Source organism: Gymnoscopelus microlampas (genome assembly GCF_963454915.1).
Source record: "Gymnoscopelus microlampas genome assembly, chromosome: 10".
In the NCBI taxonomy this organism is placed as follows: Eukaryota; Metazoa; Chordata; class Actinopteri; order Myctophiformes; family Myctophidae; genus Gymnoscopelus; species Gymnoscopelus microlampas.
Window position 1 is genome coordinate 34,178,493 of NC_139947.1, and position 19,493 is coordinate 34,197,985.

The window sequence follows — 19,493 nt, forward strand, 5'->3', positions numbered from 1 at the left end:
CTAGAGAAGGCAATAGGCCTATATGATGGATGGCTCGAGCTATGTCGCTCAAAAGACCTTCAGAGAAAATCTCTCCCAGAAGGCAATATGAGAGCGCTCAGGCATTCACATGTATCAGAAAGGTGTTTGAACTGTTTGTACACCATTACAGACCCTTGTGTGACCTATGGTAATTTACATTGAAATTTACCCGAAGGTGGTGCCTCAAAGAAAAGCTAAACAGATTGCGTTCAGCTTTACATTTCTTTTGCATGTTTAAGGTTTCTAACCCCTTTATCTTATGGACCATAAGATAGAGGGAGAGAAACATAAAAATGCAAAAGAAATGTCTCTCTCTCTGCCTATCTCTCTCACTATCTTACAAACGTGCGCACACACTCACAAAAATAATTCCATTGCTCTCTTTGTTTCCTCTATGCAGGCAATTTAAATGTTAAATGAAAGATTCAGCTCTTGGTTTTTAGTAGCTGTTGAATTGCTTTAACCCTATTAGTTGACCGGTGTCCCCCAGGGCTCTATATCAGATCTTCTAGTATTTCCCTGTACAAATCTCTTGGCCAAAAATAGCCAATCTATAAGCTCACAACGCAACTTTATAGACTGCATGGCTATTCATCCCATGGCTATTTTCGGAAAACGTTTGCCCCATTATATGCTAGGGTTCAAGTGGTTAATGACAATGTTTTTTAAAGATTATTGTTCTGTCATGGTGTTAAATATGGATTTCACATTTGAAAATATCACAAATGACACGTAACCACACAATTGTACAGATCTGTCTGACAATCTCCCAAATGTGTCACAGTGACTGGTTGAATTCCAGACCTGTTTGTTCTAGTTCAATTTCAATAGAACGTGTTTAAAAAATAAAATAACATTTATCGTGTTGTTTTTGAAGCTGGGGTCAGTTGTCAGCTTGATGTGTGGAGTGTTCTCCTTAGCACTGCCAACTGGTTGGTCCTTGATGCCATGACAAACCCACAGTGTCATCATGGCAGTTAACCACCAGCCCCCCCTTTTAGCCAGAGCTGACAAGGTGAAAATGAAAAATGTTGACAGCTCACTATCAACACAGATTTCTTTTTACCTTTGACTAAATCCATGCTGTGTCGGTACTTTAACACTATGCACGGTAACAATAATATATGAAAACAAACTTTATTCATGTAACACTTTTCAACTCCTCAGCTTGTGATAACATTTTGTCCCCTTCTGTATTCTATAAATCATAATGTGTGGTCATCATTTAGGAATGCCTTCTTATAGTGCTGGCTTATATTTTGCTTATCAGTGCTGTTTGTATGGAGAAATGCAGTGCAGTGTTTTCCATTCATGCTGGCTGTAGTAGTTGGAGGATTACTTTTCATTATTAACTCTCCTCTGTGAGGTTCCCCCTTGGCTCCGATTGCGATTAGGAAGGCCCTTGTGTGCGCGTGTGCGTGTCTGTGGGTTGGCAAGTAGGGCCGTGATAGGAGAGTAATGTCTGACATTAGCCACAGGCTTCCTGCTGCAGCTTTCAGGGGTGAGCCTACTGTCATGCAACACCAGTCCTAAATAAGATTATAGTGGACATAATACTGGCCCACTCAAGTGCTCCGTTGTATCACACATGGCTCTTAGATTTCATCCATCCAATGCATGGAGAGGGAGGGAGCCCAAGGACATGGAGCAAAAATCTGGTTTCTCAGATTTCTCGAAAGGTCAAGGTTAGATATCTGGTTAACTCATGTTGACATTTAGACACCACCCTGTATGTTAATGAGCAATTGATTAGGGCGAATACATGTCCAACGCACCGCACCCGCAGACAGTTTTAACAACCTCTTCAACAGCCTACTCACCAATTATGGATCATCCCCTTCTGATTACGTGCAAAGCTGTTATTGTAAGACTGTAAAAAGTAGAATTAGGCTGATTGAACCCACTCTCTGTTTTGGGATATATTCAGTGTCATGGTCATAATTATATTCAGTTCGTGTGATGCAGTTCAGGGCTATTTGTGATGTCACTTAATTGGGCCACCAGGAGAACAATATAGCCCACGGTGGAAATGTGCAATTTGCCTAAATTGTCTCCCCTGTGGCTGAGTACAGCATTATGAAAAAGCTACTGGATAATGAGGAGGAACACTGAATGTCATTTTCTATGTATGCCAGCCTGTTGCTTCTGATTAACAATAATTGGAAGCAACTCTGAACAGCATGTTCGTAACGCCCCAACCACCCCCCCCCCCCCCCCCCCCCCCACACTTCGAACCCCCCTCAGTAGCATGTGCATGGAGTATTGATGTTCCAAATCACGGCGATCGTTCGTTGTAAATTCCAATTTGTAAACATCGGCTAATATGTATTAATTAGATCAATGCAGTGTGCAATGGCACACATGCTAATTGTTATTGTTGAAAACAAAAGTATCAGGCTATGCAATTACATCACTTCCCGATCACAAGAGCGATTGCAAATGCAGACATAAAACCCATCCTCAATAATTACTTGGGCTTTTCACAATGCAAGTCAGCTCTTCCCTTTTAAATGTGGCTCCCTCCTACCCGCTCTCATTTCCCTGTGCTGTACAGAGCCTTTCTTCAGCTCAGCCTACAGGAAGCTCCAAGGAAATCGGTGGAGAATCAGTGAAACCAGGCAGATACAGAACATAATTAGGGGAGTGGAGTGGGAAAAAGGCATCTGCCCAATTTTGTGACTGGAGATGGGAGGGGAGATCAAGAGAAGTGGAGCGGAGATGGAAAAACTGATGGGCGCTTGATAAAACACTGAATCATATGTATGGTAAAGGTGGGGTCAATCCTAAATCAAAAAACAGGATTTATTTTGGCCATCCTTGAGTTGTAAAGCCTAAGTGTTCTTTGCCTCAAACTGCATCTTTAAAATCACAGTCGACAGTGACTGTAACTATACCGTGCTCTATAAAGGTGCTTGGTTCTCAATGTGGGGTTCGGGGACCCCCAATGTGGGGCCCGGGGAACTCCTTAACTCTGAGAGGGTAAATGGGGGTCCATATGGTTACATTTGAACAGTCTCAGAGTTAGTATTTTACAGATTGGTGTCCCAGAGATAAAAATCATATCAAATGGGGATTTGTGGCCTAAATTTGAATATCAAACTAGTCCTTGACATTAAAAGGGTTGAGAATCACTGCTTTAGGGTATAGGATTTTGAACCTGGACGAAGAAAAGTGGGTCAAGTGCAGAGATTCAGCACTCTGTGGGAGAGGATGATCTGCTTCAACCTCAGCGTCTTTGATGTTGGTTTGTTGATTCTAGAATGTGACATTCAAGCTCAGTGTCAAATTCAGAAAATATATGCAATTAAGTCATGCAGGGTTGACCTGAACCAGTTATAATGCCTTGTGTACCTGCACTGTATTGTACAGTGTTTATGTTTGAATCCTGGTTACTATGCCATCACTATACTATAAAAGGAGATAGATATCCCACTCAGTTTTTTCTTTCTTTCTTTTTTTCTTTTATGTAGACTGTAGAGTAACATTAGGGCAGCAGTTGGCCCTTTTCCACAGACTAAATGAGGTAGGTTCTTTTCTTGGTAGCTTTCTTGGATATGTGCCACATTCACACATCTCTCCAAAATCCCTGGAGATTCCTATGTGGAGAAGTGGATCCATACATGGCGGTCACATGGCACTTCTGCAGCTTAAGACACACACGTTGTGGATGAAAGCTTCCTCTTCTCTTGGCTGTCACCAGCAATAGCAAAGACCCCCCCCCCCCCCGCCCCCTTAAAATATTTTAAACGCATCTTGATTGATGCCGTGGTCCTTGCTAGTGAACTGTTCATTTGTTTTGATTTGTTTATTGCCTGCACAGAGAATACTGCAGAAAACGGAAATGGGTGGTTTGAAGTACTTTATTTCCATTGCCATTTGAAATTAATGGACACACTGTATCCAATCTCCACTTGACACAGATATTAAGTTCACACTGTGGTTTAGTAGACAATATTCATTGTGTGCTCTATTAAAGCCCACGTGCAACCACAAAACTATGTCAGAGTTATTGCAATATTTAAAAACAGTCCAGCAGTCAAGGCAGGCGGAGACAGATGGGAGTGTGGTGTGGCCGGGGTGTGAAAACAATTTTAGAAATGTGTTTATCCTCACAATAACTTACCACCTACCTTCTCAATCGTCACTCGGCTCAACTGCTCGCTCAAAGGATGCTTTTGAAATGCTCTCTTTCCACAAGTTCCCCTCAGACCCTACATGTGCCATGTGAGGCGTGATAATGTACAGTACTGACGAGTTCAATCTCACAGCTCTATGACCAGCAATTAATTTCAAGAGCACTTCAAGAGCAATAAATGAAGGAAATTGATTGTGGAGCTGGGATTATTAAGCAGATGTGAAAAGTGCTGAGTGTGGTGTCAGTACATGCAAAAGTAATCTAGATAGCAGGTTTGTTTTTATAAAACATGTTGTGGGAGTTTTTATGGCGTTGTAACTATTTTCACTGCTGTCCTTGATGGATTTTAGTATCTAGGTGGATGTTAGGCACAGGGAAAAAACATTGCCATGTGAGTGTTTTCACGATTGGGGGAGGGTATAAACCCCACTAAAACATGAAAGAGCATCAGAAGGACACAAATGTATCCGCCATTTTAGTCTATGATTTGAATTGCCATGATTAGGATATCAAAGCAGTCATCAGTGTATCCCACTGTGCTACACATTAAAATGCCCTCCATCTTCTAAATTGAGATAATCCCGCTGGGTTTATGTTGCAATCATTTGCGTTACAATCATAGAATTGTTGTTATAATTTGATAAGAGCTTAGTGACGGCTGAGTGGTGATGTTCTGTGAGAGATAGAATGTTCAATTACTGGCATAGATCTGGATGTGGGTATGTGAAGATATTGATACATTATTGAAAATCAGTCATCCTTAGACCTTCACTATTGAACAGTCCGACCATCATATACTACTAGGTCCTATTGGTATATTGCTGCTGGCAGGTGGAAATCGTGTATGTCCAAAACAGTTACTTTTCAGTAGGAAAGAAGGACCTGTATTCCAATTAATCCATTGTAGTTATTATTAACTCACAAGCCCTTGTTAGTAGTAAAAAAGTAAAAAAAATGATATTTTCACATTTTTTAAAATTATTTTAAAATGGACAACGAAGATATGTTAGATGTTGACGTGTGGTAAACTAAATCAAAGTCACCCACCAGGATAGATTCATACTAATCTGGACCACAGTCAGAGGTTAATGTGTGTGCTGTCCCTCTTTAGCGAACCATTTCTTTACACATATTGCTTCTTGCCCATGCATGTTCATGAGGCATTCCCTCTGATGAGTTCAGTACCCAGTACGGCCCCCAGCACTGGTGACATACTCTCACAAGCTTCTGATTGAATGCTTTGTCTGGAGCCTGGTGCATTCTCCATGCAGCTATGTATAATCTGCTCGCACGCACAAACGCACGCGCGCACACCTAAACTGGAGAGGGGAAAAGAGCCAAGGATGACACAAATGCTCAGCTTTGATCTTTAGATGTCTAGGCTCGTATTTCCTCGCCAGTCTTGTAGTTGGAAATCCAAATAATGCCTGCTACACTTCCAACCACTGTTGTTGAACGTGATTATGCCTGCACACAGCAACCTCAAGTAATGCTGCACCAGCACCAAAATCATTGTTATAAAGGAGGCCATGTATAAATCTGGTTTCCTGTGGGGACATGAGGGAGCAATAAGACATGGATGGTCTTTTGTCAGTATGAACACGCCATCCTTGAAGCTCAATGTATTCTTTGTTGTATGACGGCGTCGGGCGTCAAAAAAGCAGATCTTCAGTATAAGCACACAATCCGTCCCAGCCACGGCACTTTGTGAACTTGTAGATCTTTTTTAAACGTGGGACTCCATCGTACGACAAAGCATAACTCAGGCATTAAGGTATATGTGTTTGGATTTGGGTCCTCCCAGTGATCTGGGTGAGAAGGGTAAAATTCCTCTGTGGTAATCAGTCAATGGAACTTGAACTAGAATAGAACTGTAGACCACGAGTCAGCATCAGTGATGGATGGAGCCACTGTCTGCCAGCAGTGTGTTTATCCTGATGAAAAGACTCCAGCAGTGGATAGCTCATTGCTTAAAGCAAGACTGTATACTCATGCATAATTTATACTCAGTCGTATAACGGTGTTGTGTGTCAAAACTAGCCGATCTACAAGCTCACAGCATGTCCCGCATGCCACGTATAAATCACGAGTGCACAGTAGAAAAATAGGTCATCCCTAATTATGCAGTAATTTGCCTACTACAGCTATGCTGGTAAAGGTTTATCAACATTTATTGTAAGAAACGAAGCATCTGATGCAACCAGGTGTAGACTAGAGTACATTTATACAAGGACCTTTTCATTTTAATAAACTGCAATGGTTGGCCTCAACATAAGGTAGGTCTAAGCCTCAGGTTATCTTGCCACTGCAGATTGACAGTGCTATGCATTCACTTGTGTTCAGACACCACTACTACCTCCATATGAAAATGCTAATAGAGGAGGTGGCTACAACTCTGGGAACATTCAATCAGTCAGCAGTTTGTCTGCAACCGACAATGATTGGTTGGGAGGTGAGGAGTGTCCTTATTACATTTCAAAGTGCCCGAGGCATATTTTAAGAAGTGAAAACTCTGTCTCTCTCTATCCAGTCTAACTTGGCATAAGTTCCCACATCGCCACAAACAACTGAACACATAAACTGTCTATTGAAGGAAATGCCAATGATACTCCTGTCACTGACAGAAAGTCTAGTTAAATCCTTTGCGTGCCGAAAACGGAGAGACAGCGTGATCCCAAACCGACTTGGCAGTTGCCACGGCGGAAAGCGTACTCAGTTCTCCACAATGCATAACATGTATTTATTGACTAATACTTTGCAGAAAGCCTAGTTAAATCCGTTGTGTGACGAAAACGAACTCAGTTCTCCACAATGCTTAACATGTATTTATTGTCTCTGCCAGGCCGAAAGGCACATAGTACATAGTATCATTGGCTAAGGTTGGCTTCCAAAGATTGCTGGATTGGTCCGTTTTCAACAAAATGCCTCAAATCACGAATGCAGCTTGTGATTTCTGTGAAATTTCACACACACATTTCCACTAGGCCGAGGAAGAAATGGCACCCTTTTCACATTGGCCTGTTATAGCGCCACCAGGAGGCCACAATAACGTACCTGACCTGGCGGAGACCTGTGCTCCGAGGAGCACTTTTTCTAGTTGACAAATGCTTTTTTTCTCATTCCAGAAAGCCATGTAAAACCCAGAGCCTAGGATCCGATTCCTGTGCACATACTTTACTGTACATCAACTATCATTAATGGATTGTGTACACCTGAAAACCCCCAGTATTTGGAGGGCGTTATATTAGTACATGTAATTGATAGTGTCTATAAGGTGAAATGCTGGATATTAATAAATGCTCATCTGCAACTGTCCATAGTGTCCATTTAACATCTAAAGTAGCACATCACATGTTAAGCTGATGATTTACAAAAAGCGGTTGTAAATGTAGATGCATGCAAGAGCAATTCACAAATTTACATTATAGACACTCCCACTGACTGTCCCACTAATGTTATTTTCATCCCTTGTGCTGCTCATCACATAGACTGTGCTCACATTAAGCCTACGTTTCAGCATCAATTCATCCATTAGCAGGGCTAACAGACTCTAATGCCTAATTGTGCACACAGCCTCTCTTGCAGTCCAAGGTTGTTGTCACAACTTGCCTAGAGTACTGTATACACAAATCCACAGAGCGCTGTACTGTTTTTTTTGCACAGTCATTCCTGCAGCAATCTGGGAACCCATTCGGTAAAAAAGGAGAGAAACAAATGGTTTTATTAGTTTTTGCCTCTGGGGGGCAACCACCTCCATTTTTGTGTAGAAACAGGAACTTGGTTTGACTTCTCCTCTTTCTTTGTCCACTTCCTCTCGGGTGCTTCTGTGTTTAATCCTACTAACAACAGCACTACATGTTTAAGGCAGTGGCGTCTTGAGAGATTATTCCTGCGTTGGCAGACTGCTAGAATCAGAATCAACTTTATTTGTCACATCACAGGTTTACAGGTGTAAAACAGTGGGTGTGCACCGATGCTTTACCTGCTTACCTGCGACTTAACTACGTCGTCAATCCAGCTACCCATGCCGTTAGTCACTGGCTGTGTCAGTTTGGCGAATAAACCACACTGTGGTTTATGTAAGGCTGATAAAAAAGCAGGTAAAGCTAGCATGGGTCAGGGTTCCCACGGTCATGGGATTCCTGGAAATATTTTGAAACTAGAAAAACTTCCAGGCCTGGAAAATGTTTGGAATGAATCAAATGCTTTGGAAAATGTTTGGATATACATTGTTTTTGGCTATTGATTTTGTAATTTGTACATAAAAAAACATGTCCCAAACATGTGAAATACCTGTGGCCTAATGTGTGCAGGACGTCACGTGACAAAAGGAATAGATCTACAAGCTAACAACATGTTGCATTGTGATACGTTATAAATCTGTTCTTTTTGTCACGTGACACCTTCTCTCAAGTCAGTCTCGGGGCATTGATAGCCACAGGTGTAAGAGCCTCATTATTGGTTGCACCGTATGATTGCTATAGGCCTTGAAATGTGGTAAAATACATTGGAAAAGTTATGGAAAAGTTTAGAAAATTAATTGTTACAAATGTGTGGGAACCCTGATGGGTGCGCACCCCGCAGCACCAGTCTACCAGCGCAGTAATGACTGCACAGAACACAGTACAGCATTCTGTGGATTGGTGTATAGTCAGCTGATCATAGATATACTGTATGGCTGGCTGGGCCCCTGACACACACACACACACACGCGCACGCGCACGCGCGCGCGCACACACACACACACACACACACACACACACACACACACACACACACACACACACACACACACACACACACACACACACACACACACACACACACACACACACACACACACACACACACACTCGCTCCCTCTCCCTCTTTCTCTCGTCCCATCGCCTGGTTATACAGGCACATCCCATTGCCCGCAGGGACAAGTGCCAGTTGACAGGCCAATCCTGTGACTCTGTCCTCACAACTGACCAATCATGTAACTCTGTCACCGTAGCAATGTCACAACTTTGTCGACGAGTCCTGTAACTCCATCACTCACTGGAGCATCTGTAGGGCTAGGTTCCGCCCAGCGAAAAACATTCTTTATACTTTGTTTGTTTCCACTACCACTAATCAGTCTTTCTTTGCTGTGGGAGTAACCTTAAATTGCCCACATTTAAAACTTCAAGTTGAGTCAACAGAGGGAAAACGCTCATAATGTGCTTTTGCAAGACTAAAACAGTCTCATCTGTTTTTCTAGGTGCCCCCCTAACCACACAGCATGTGTGTGTGTGTGTGTGTGTGTGTGTGTGTGTGTGTGTGTGTGTGTGTGTGTGTGTGTGTGTGTGTGTGTGTGTGTGTGTGTGTGTGTGTGTGTGTGTGTGTGTGTGTGTGAGAGAGAGCTTATAATGCTCTGCATGAGGGTGAATGAGTGAATAAGTGAGTGTGTGAATGACTGACTGTGATTGATAGAATCATCTTCACATATTTTTCCCCCACTCAAATTTAAAAATTAATTCACCCCTGAATTTGTAACTGTTGCCATAGAAACTAGCATTCCTTCCCATTTGCATTTTTATACATGCACGTGTGTGTGTGTGTGTGTGTGTGTGTGTGTGTGTGTGTGTGTGTGTGTGTGTGTGTGTGTGTGTGTGTGTGTGTGTGTGTGTGTGTGTGTGTGTGTGTGTGTGGTTGGTTGGAGAGGTACTGTACAATAAATGTATAGGGGCATAAAGAACAATTCCTCTGCTGTGACATGCACCACCAAAGAGAGCAGTGAGCCGATTTAGTTAGCAGGAGTCATTTTTCAGATCGGAGCCAATTGGCACCTGACGGTATTCGTATTGAGTCCACATACGATGAGAAACCAGGATGGCTGCCAGGTTTTCTATTATTCATTTGCATTCATCTTCTTCAGATTGTTTTTTAAATTATTGATTTTTCTTTTGGAGTGGAATTTTTGTGTTTTGGCAGGGTAAAGTGGAACCTTTGTCCTCATTTACATAATCTAATTATGAAGGATCAGATGATCCTGCCACACCTTTCTGGGAAGAATCAGTCTTGATTATGCTAGAGAAGAACTGAAAGCTCTATTTCCATTCCATGTTAACCCATAAGCCTGTTTTCAAACTTTTTGTGCCCAAGGGGCAATGGGCAAGTCAAAATCTCAATAATTGCGATCTTCAAGCTCACAATGTGGAGATCATGCTATTTTGTTGATCTATATGGTCACAATGCCTTTAAATGTGTGATTAAATTCATTCATTTATTAATTAATTAAAAGATTTCACTTAATGACGTGCCCATAATACTGTATAGACACCAGGTTGAAATACATATATTTCTTTAGGGTATAGAATGTGCCTCTGTATTTGGGAAATGAGTAAAAGGAAGTACTGATATAGTATAAATATATAAATAATGAATAACTTTTTGTATCTTTGTATATTGCAATAATAATCTGTGGTCGTCACAAAATCCCAAGGCACACCTGGACTTGCCTCGTCACACCCAAGCATGCTAAAGAATGCTGTACAAAAACAAAACAATATATGGAGGCTGTCATATTTGACAAAATTTAATATTCATGCCAAATGTTAGCATCTCATCTTCCAGTTTACCCTGGGCGTTGGTTTCTTGTAGTTCTGTTGGTGCTGTGATACGCATTACACCACCAGAAATAATTTCCTGGGAATGAAATCAAAGATCGATACAGTGCAGACAGCTTCTTCCAAATGTTAAAAGTTAAATATCACAAGGCAGATGGGGTTGGGTCTTACAACTCTTTGGAGACAGTGACCAGCAAAGATTTATGATGCATGCCATAAGAATCTAGACAAGAGTTTTCTGTATGCTTTCACCAAACTGTGCAAAAGTACGCATCCTTCTCATCAGTGCCAACTTTTGCATCATAATATTAAGTAGAACCTTTGTATGTGTTCAAGTACAGAAATCTGCAACGGGATGTTTGTTTCTATTTCTGGTGTTTTTCTCCAAATGGCTTACCCCCAAATGGTGCTGTGTTATGCTGAAATATACAAGGATGTTGAAATAAGAATGCTGATATTCCTAGATATCTTCGGTTGTTTTCCCTTCAGCTCTGCTGGTATCAACATTTATTGTAAGAAAATAAGCAACTGAGGTTTAGAGTACATCTATACAAGGATTTTTTTTTTTTAAATGAGCTTCAATGGTTTAACCTCAACATAAGGTAGCTCCGAGCCTCAGGTTATCTTGCTGCTACATACTGACATCACAACTACCTGCGCATGAAAGTGCTGATAGAAGAGCTGGACGCCTTTGGCTCTGCAACTCTGGGAACATTACCCCAAATGGCTTGCCCCATCAGGGGCCATATGTTCATATATGGACATCATGGACTGATGTTCGTCATAATAATGCTCGCACAAACATGCAAAGAGACAAATGGGCTACACATCCTTTTTTAGACTTCTTCTCATGGGTTTGGACAAAACACTTTGTTTTCCCTGGCAAAACACTTAGTTTTGCCTGACAGAAATCGCCTTCACATATCTTGTTATTTGTAGCCGTAATATTCTCCAAGGCATATTCTGTACAGTGGAGTGTTGTTAAGAAGACGGAGAATGTCTCTTCTGTTTTCCTGTTGTGAGGTCGCCTGACATGTAAGAATAGAGCTAAAGACAACAGATGGAGTCTATACGCAGTTGCTGTAATCTCAGGATAATCCCACTGATATCTGAAGAAAATATTTGATCTGGTCAAGTCTGGGGTTACATATTATACAGTATACTTGTAATGGAAAATATTAATATCCAGTCAGGGTGAAGTGTTGACAATTTATTGAAGAAGATTCAGGTATAAAAACAGCATTACAGCAGCCCCAGACCTCCTGGCCTGGGGGACAGAAGCCTCCTGAGGTGTCATATGGGACACCTCTTATACCCAGAGCCGTTATCCTAAATGATCTATAAGGATATTTGCTATACTAAGTGACAGTACAAAAATGCTGACTGGTAAGAGCATCCATTCACTAGGCAAAGAAAACACACCTTTATGGACATTTAAGGGTTTTATTGAATAAGATGGAATGAATGAAATGGAAAGGAATGGAAATAGATAAAGTAATGGAATGTGTTGTAATGTAATATAGTAATGATAATGGAAAGGAATGGAGGGGTGGAGGGTTCCGGGGGAGGGTCGCCGACCCTGGAGTCTTTGGGGAGGAGGTCGTTAGCGTCGTCGCACGGCACACGCGGACGGCCGATGGCGTAGTCAGCATGGCACAACGCGGACAGCCGATGGCGTCGTCAGCACGGCACACGTGGACTGAAACCCCCCGGCAGGAACCTGAGAAGTGGGAGAGAGCGAGAGAGAGAAGGACGGAGAGGGAGAGACGGGGAGCGAGAGACAGGGAGGGTCGTAGAAGGAGAAAAGAGAGGAGTGGTGGAAACACAACCTGTGGAGGTGAAAGGGGTGGTGGAGGGATGCTGAAAACGTTATGAGCTTGAGTACGGATGTACGAAAGCGAATAAGGGGTTTCTGGGTAGTTCTGACAGGGTATAAATAGCGCCAGGTAGATTGGTGTGTGGGCGGAGTAAAGTTGTGTTTCTCCGCCTCCTGAACATCTGTTGTTCCAACGCCATTTCACTAGGCAAAGAAAACACACCTTTATGGACATTTAAGGGTTTTATTGAATAAGATGGAATGAATGAAATGGAAAGGAATGGAAATAGATAAAGTAATGGAATGTGTTGTAATGTAATATAGTAATGATAATGGAAAGGAATGGAGGGGTGGAGGGTTCCGGGGGAGGGTCGCCGACCCTGGAGTCTTTGGGGAGGAGGTCGTTAGCGTCGTCGCACGGCACACGCGGACGGCCGATGGCGTAGTCAGCATGGCACAACGCGGACAGCCGATGGCGTCGTCAGCACGGCACACGTGGACTGAAACCCCCAAAGAGATACAAAAGGGCAACTACTTGATCATGATACTGACGAGATGAAGATGTGATACTGATCGTGATAATGGCATAATACTGACGTGGAACTGACAATGATACTGACGGTATCATTGCGGGGAGCGCTGTGGGGCAAGAGCGCTGCGGAGCGAGCTATGGGGGCGAGAGAGCTGCGGAGCGCACTGTGGAAACTCTGAGGCAGGAGCCTGTTGGAGTGGAATGATACTGACATGATACTGACCATGATACAGACATGATAATGACTATGGTACCAACATGACACTAACGTGATGTTGGACGCGATACTGATGTGATACTGACACGGATACTGACCATGATACTGACATGATACTGGTACTGACATGATACTGACATGATACTGATACTGACATGATACTGACCATGATACTGATACTGACCATGATACTGATACTGACCATGATACTGACAAAATACTGAAATGATACTGACAATGATATTGACAATGATACTGACGGTATCATTGCGGAGAGCTCTGTGGGGCGAGAGCGTTGCGGAGAGCAATGGGGCTTGAGCGCTGCGGAGAGCGCTGCGGAGAGGGCTGTGGGGCGAGAATGCTGCGGGAGCGAGAGCGCTGCAAGAGCGCTGAGAGGCGAGCGCTCTGTGGAGAGCGCTGTGGGTGCGAGGGCTCTGTGGAGAGCGCTGTGGGGGTGAGTGTTCTGTGTAGAGTGCTGTGGGGGTGAGTGTTCTGTGGAGAGCGCTGTGGGGGTGAGATGGCTGCAAAGAGCGCTGTGGGGGTGAGTGTTCTGTGGGGAGCACTGTGGGTGCAAAATCGCTGCAGAGAGCGCTGTGGGTGCGAGAGCTCTGTGGAGAGCGCTGTGGGGGTGAGTGTTCTGTGGAGAGCACTGAGGGGTTGAGATCGCTGCAGAGAGCGCTGAGGGTGCGAGAGCTCTGTGGTGAGCGCTGTGGTGGTGAGTGTTCTGTGGAGAGCGCTGAGGGGGTGAGATCGCTGCAGAGCACTGTGGGAGCGAGGGCGCTGCAAGAGCGCTGTGGGGGTGAGTGTCCTGTGGAGAGCGCTGTGGGGGTGAGTGTTCTGTGGAGAGCGCTGCAGAGAGCGCTGTGGGGGCGAGAGCTCTGTGGAGAGAGCTCTGGGTGTGAGAGTTCTGTGGAGAGCTCTGTGGGTGCGAGATCGCTGCAGAGAGCGCTGTGGGGCGAGAGCGCTGTGGGAGCGAGGGCGCTGCAAGAGCGCTGTGGGGGTGAGTGTTCTGTGGAGAGCGCTGCAGAGAGCGCTGTGGGGGCGAGAGCTCCGTGGAGAGCGCTCTGGGTGTGAGAGTTCTGTGGAGAGCACTGTGGAGAGCACTGTGGGTGCGAGATCGCTGCAGAGAACGCTGTGGGGTGAGAGCTCTGAGGAGAGTGCTGTGGTTGCGAGATCGCTGCAGAGAGCGCTAGGGGCGAGGGCGCTGCAGGAAGCACTGTGGGGGCGAGGGCGCTGCAGAGGGCGCTGTGGGGCAAAAGCTCTGTGGAGAGCGCTGTGGGGGTGAGAGTTTTGTGGAGAACACTGGAGAGCACTGTGGGTGCGAGATCAACGCAAAGAACGCTGTGGGGCGAGAGCTCTGTGGGGAGTGCTGTGGGTGCGAAGCGCTGCAGAGCGCTGTGGGGCGAGCGCACTGTGGAGGCGATAGTATGGAGGTAGCAGACTAAGGATTAGCCTGCTCTGTTTGACGGGCCCCCAAAAAAAACACAAATAGCTGGTCTAGACTGGGGAAGAAATTTGAAAATGACCGAGTGGCTAACTGATGAGAGAGACTGGGGTGTGGAGGAGTGGGAATGGAGGATGGAAGAAAGTAGCCGTCGTTACCGTGTGGCAGGGCTAGAGTGGGGGGGGAGAGTTGGGAAACAGTTCCACTGTTGGAGTGGAATGATACTGACGTGATACTGACCACGATGCAGACATGATAATTACTATGGTACTAACATGACGCTGACGTGATGTTGGACATAAACGCGATACTGACATGGTTACTGACCATGATACTGATACATGAAAAGGGTGGGGGATAGAAGGGCGAGGCAAAGGAGTGGCAGGGAAGGATGGTGTAGCTCTGGAAGCCGTCACCAGCTAAGGCTGCTGGCCTGAAACGGCTTTAGGAGTGTCAGGGAGGGGATGGAGGGGTGGTATAGTGCTGGAAGCCGAGTGGACAGACACTGGCTATGGCTTCAAGGCAGCCATGTCTGTGGCGGAAACAATGTTAGTAGCACCAAGCAGCCATGTCTGTGGAGGAAACAATGTTTGTAGCACCAAGCAGCCATGCCTGTGGAGGAAACAATGTTCGTAGTAACCAAGCAGCCATGTCTGTGGAGGAAACAATGTTTGTAGCACCAAGCAGCCATGTCTGTGGAGGAAGCAATGTTAGTAGCACCAAACGGCCATGTCTGTGGAGGAAACAATGTTCGTAGCACCAAGCAGCCATGTCTGTGGAAGAAACAAGTTAGTAGCACGAGGCAGCCATGTCTGTGGAGTATGCAATGTTAGTAGCACCAGGCATCCATGTCTGTGGCAGAAGCAGTGCAGTACAAACATTGGTTCGGGGGGGTGCCTGGGGTGCGCTGGTGCGGCCACGGCAGTGCTTGGGTTTTGGGTGGTAGGAGAAATGGAAGGAGACTGAAATGGATGTAGGGATGGGTAGGGATGTGGGGGGAGGGGTTATTGAGAGGAGGACAGGACAGCAAGGAGGGTGGTAGAGAGGCGATGCCACCGCTGTTAGCGGCAGCGATGTTTGGCTGGGTGGCATGCCCTGGAGTGGAAAAGAAATTGAAAGCAGGCGTGGCCTGGGTTGTGCTGGTGCCAGGTGTGGCCACGGCAGCGCTAGGTATTTGAGAAAAAGTGACAGAGGAAGACTGAGGTGGATGTAGGGATGGGTGGGGGGGAGGGGGGGATGAAAGTGCAGCCTGCGGTACGAGGGATGATAATGCTTGGGTTTTGGGTGGTAGGAGAAATGGAAGGAAACTGAAATGGATGTAGGGATGGGTGGGGTGGGGTGTGGGGGGGGGATGAAAGTGCAACCTGCGGTACGAGGGATGATAAGATAGACAAGAAAGACATTAGGGGTGACATATATTACGGAATATATTACATATAGCATATATTACATGAATTAGGAACGCTGTAGCGATAGCAATAGCAGCTATAACCACGAGAGCAAAGGATGGCATGTATGGTAACTGCTAGCATGGGAGCATGATGCTAGTATCGCGCATGAAAGGAGGGAGCAACAATGCTAATAGCAGTGGTGCAGTAGTATGCATAGTATGAATGCTAGCGTGATAGTATGAATGGGTAGTGATCGATGCATTTGTGGTGATAACATCCAATTGGTGGATGAATAAGCGATGGAAGGCTATGAGGGGAATAGGGGGAAGATTGGTTAATTATTGAAATATATCTAGATGGATGATTGGATTTACTGTATGACGCAGAGGAACAAGTGTAAGCCTTTTAACACCATTATTTATGGCCTTAAATATTCATTTATTATTATGGGGGAAACAATGTTAGCAGCACCACGCAGCGATGTCTGTGGAGAAAAACAACTGGAGGAACAATGTTAGTAGCACCAAGCAGCCATGTCTGTGTGGAGGAACAATGTGTGAAGTGAACAATGTTATAGCACCAAGCAGCAATGTCTGTGGAAGAAAAGAAACAATGTTAGTTCGGTAGGAACATTGTAATAAAAGCGGTAGCAGCTAACAAAGGGGGCGATATTGGTAGTATGTGTATGGATGCTAGTATGGGAGCATGATGCTAGCAAGCTCATGAATGGAGCGAGCAGCAGTGTTAGGAAGGAAACAATGTTAGTTCGGTAAGAACGTTGTAATGATAGCAGTAGCAGCTGTAGCCACGTGAGCAATGTTGGTAGCATGTATGGTAAGAAAGCTAGCGAGGGAGCATGAAGCTAGGCTACGGAAATAGCAAATGTAAACATTTCTGAGCAATGGGTGGGTGGCAGGCACAGGGTTAATGGTTGGAAATGTATTGGAGGAGTAGTAGTTGGAAAAGAAATATGCAGGCTGGTGGAGGCGGTGTTATTCTGGGCAGGCGCGGCCCGGCCATCCCTGAAGCCTCCCGGAGCAGCGGGTGACGTCGTCCGGAGTCGCCGCGGTAGTTTGTGACGCGTGACGTCATTGGACCGCGACTGGCGCGACGAAGGCCCCGGTGTTGTTGTGCCGGCTGTTGTAGTTAGCGTTGTGGCTGTAGCTGGTAGCTACTAGCTAACAGCTGGATGAGCCATGGTGGCACGGGCCGGGGGAGCTGCGAGGCAAGCGTTTCGGGGATTGTTGCGTTCCAGCGTTGCTGGCCGTCGGGGACGCCGAAGCTGCTCAGTGGTTGGTGGTGGCCTCCTTGCGGTTCGGCCCCGCTCCCGTTCCCAAGGAGTCGGGCGATGTTGTGTGGATGCGTGGGACCGACCTGAATGATGTCGCCGTTTGGCTGGATGGTGGGATGATGGTAGATCGGCGTGGAAGTTGAGGTGTCTGGAGAAGCAGGATACGGAGGTGCTGGGAGAAATGGGACGGCGGGACTGGGACTGGCTGGAAGAGGTAAAGTGCTCTAGATGCTCCTGCTGCTGAAAACGTTATGAGCTTGAGTACGGATGTACGAAAGCGAATAAGGGGTTTCTGGGTAGTTCTGACAGGGTATAAATAGCGCCAGGTAGATTGGTGTGTGGGCGGAGTAAAGTTGTGTTTCTCCGCCTCCTGAACATCTGTTGTTCCAACGCCATTACTAAGACATACTGTACAGGCTTGTTACACTTATGGACATCAATGGTATTGCTGGATCAGCCAAAAGAGAACAATGTCGTGCAGATAATGATTATCGTATGCCCTCCGAAAAAACCCCAACCTAGAACACACCACTGTGTATTCTATGTAGTCTGTCTCAGCCTTTATAATGTCTGCTGATATATGTTACACATATCATTTCACATTATTTCGTTCAAATTGTCCAAGCTTCACCCTGCTTCACCTGTCTCTCAAAAAACTCTGCCTCCTTTTTCTCCTTAACTCCAAATCTCTTTGGCGAAAACATCTATCTACAAACTCACAATGTGTCACGTTGAACTTGTATATCCCTATTTTGGACCGAAAATTCGTCCCCAGAAAAAGGACGCCAATAAGGTTCATGTGGTTAATAATCACTCCATTGTAAATCCAACAAGTAACACAATATGCTGATTATAAATCTAGTGGAAACACTCAAAGTCAAGGTCGTCTATAAATCAATTTTAAGGGCACCACTTACCTGAGTCATTACACATGGGCAGGGTATTATGACTGCGCATACAGATTACTTCCACATGTGGTCACATGATGAGCCAGTGGAGAGGAATCAAGGGATGGAGAAGTTAGTTGAACTAATCAATTTTATCAATTATAAAAAATATCTATTTCAATGAAATTAATACATTTTCAAAAATAACTAAAATGACTAAAATCTACAAGCTCACAAAGCGTTGTGATACGACACTTTATGAGCTAGTTGATCAGCTATATATTTTTTTTATAAAATATGTTTTTCAAGTTGATGTTCAGGATAATACATTTTTCATTATAAAAAATAATTTGATGAATTGAAGAAGCAATCGAAAGAATCATGGTTAAGAAAATAATCAATAGTTGTAGCCCTATAGTGCTGATTTTCACTTATTCACAAAAGAATGCCATTCCCATTTCTCTGCCTTCTTCATTCCAGTTAACACTACATTTGACATACATTGTGGTATTCTACTTACCAGCGAAGACAGGGTTTTTGTTTTGACACCCACATGAAGGAAATCAATGAGTTTAAAGCTTCTGGGGGTATAACAAACGAAAAAACATTTTTTTGTTTACATCGCAGACAAAGAAGACAGACGAGAACATGCAAATACACTAAGTAAGCAACTCTATGGCACAAACTTGCTAAATATTTAATCACATGGACAACTTGAAGTGCAAGCCCTCTTAATGGAGAACTTTTTTAAGCATTTCAGAGAGATAGTGAGTGGGAGGAACAAATAGAATGAGAGAGGAACAAATAGAGAGCGAGAGAGAGAGCTTTTTAGAGAGGAAGCACTGTACCAGAGGCGAGGCGCTTATTTTGGAATGAATATTTAATCCTTCTCTCTTTATGTTTCTCCACTACCGCTCCTTCTCTCTCAACCTCGCTAACCCTTTCTCATTCTCCCTCCCTCCTTTTCTGTCTGTGACGGAGGAGTGCTGCTTGAGAGCAGCATCTGCAGTTCTCCATGACCCTCACAGGCCAACAAAGCCCAGCCTCGGACTCTCTCTCCTGCTGAGACCAATCAGAGTTCAGACCTGTTCATGGCAGTGCTGCGCTGTGCTGTCAACCAGCCAGCTGATTTAGTACTTCTTAATACTTCGCATTTTCTTTCCTTTCTA

The 19,493-nt window shown here is 44.7% G+C and overlaps 1 protein-coding gene across 2 annotated transcripts in view; it reads left to right on the top strand.

Moving 5' to 3' along the window:
- Positions 1-14,484: 14,484 nt before the first annotated feature.
- dclre1b (DNA cross-link repair 1B) overlaps positions 14,485-19,493 on the top strand; it is a 37,824-nt gene continuing 32,815 nt past the window's right edge. For both annotated transcript variants that reach the window (XM_084070332.1, XM_084070334.1), the window contains exon 1: positions 14,485-17,651. Coding sequence is in view for 1 of the 2 variants with exons in the window: in XM_084070334.1 (XP_083926460.1) it covers positions 17,619-17,651 (33 nt within the window). In the remaining variant the exon portion in view is untranslated. The remainder of the gene's footprint in view (positions 17,652-19,493) is intronic.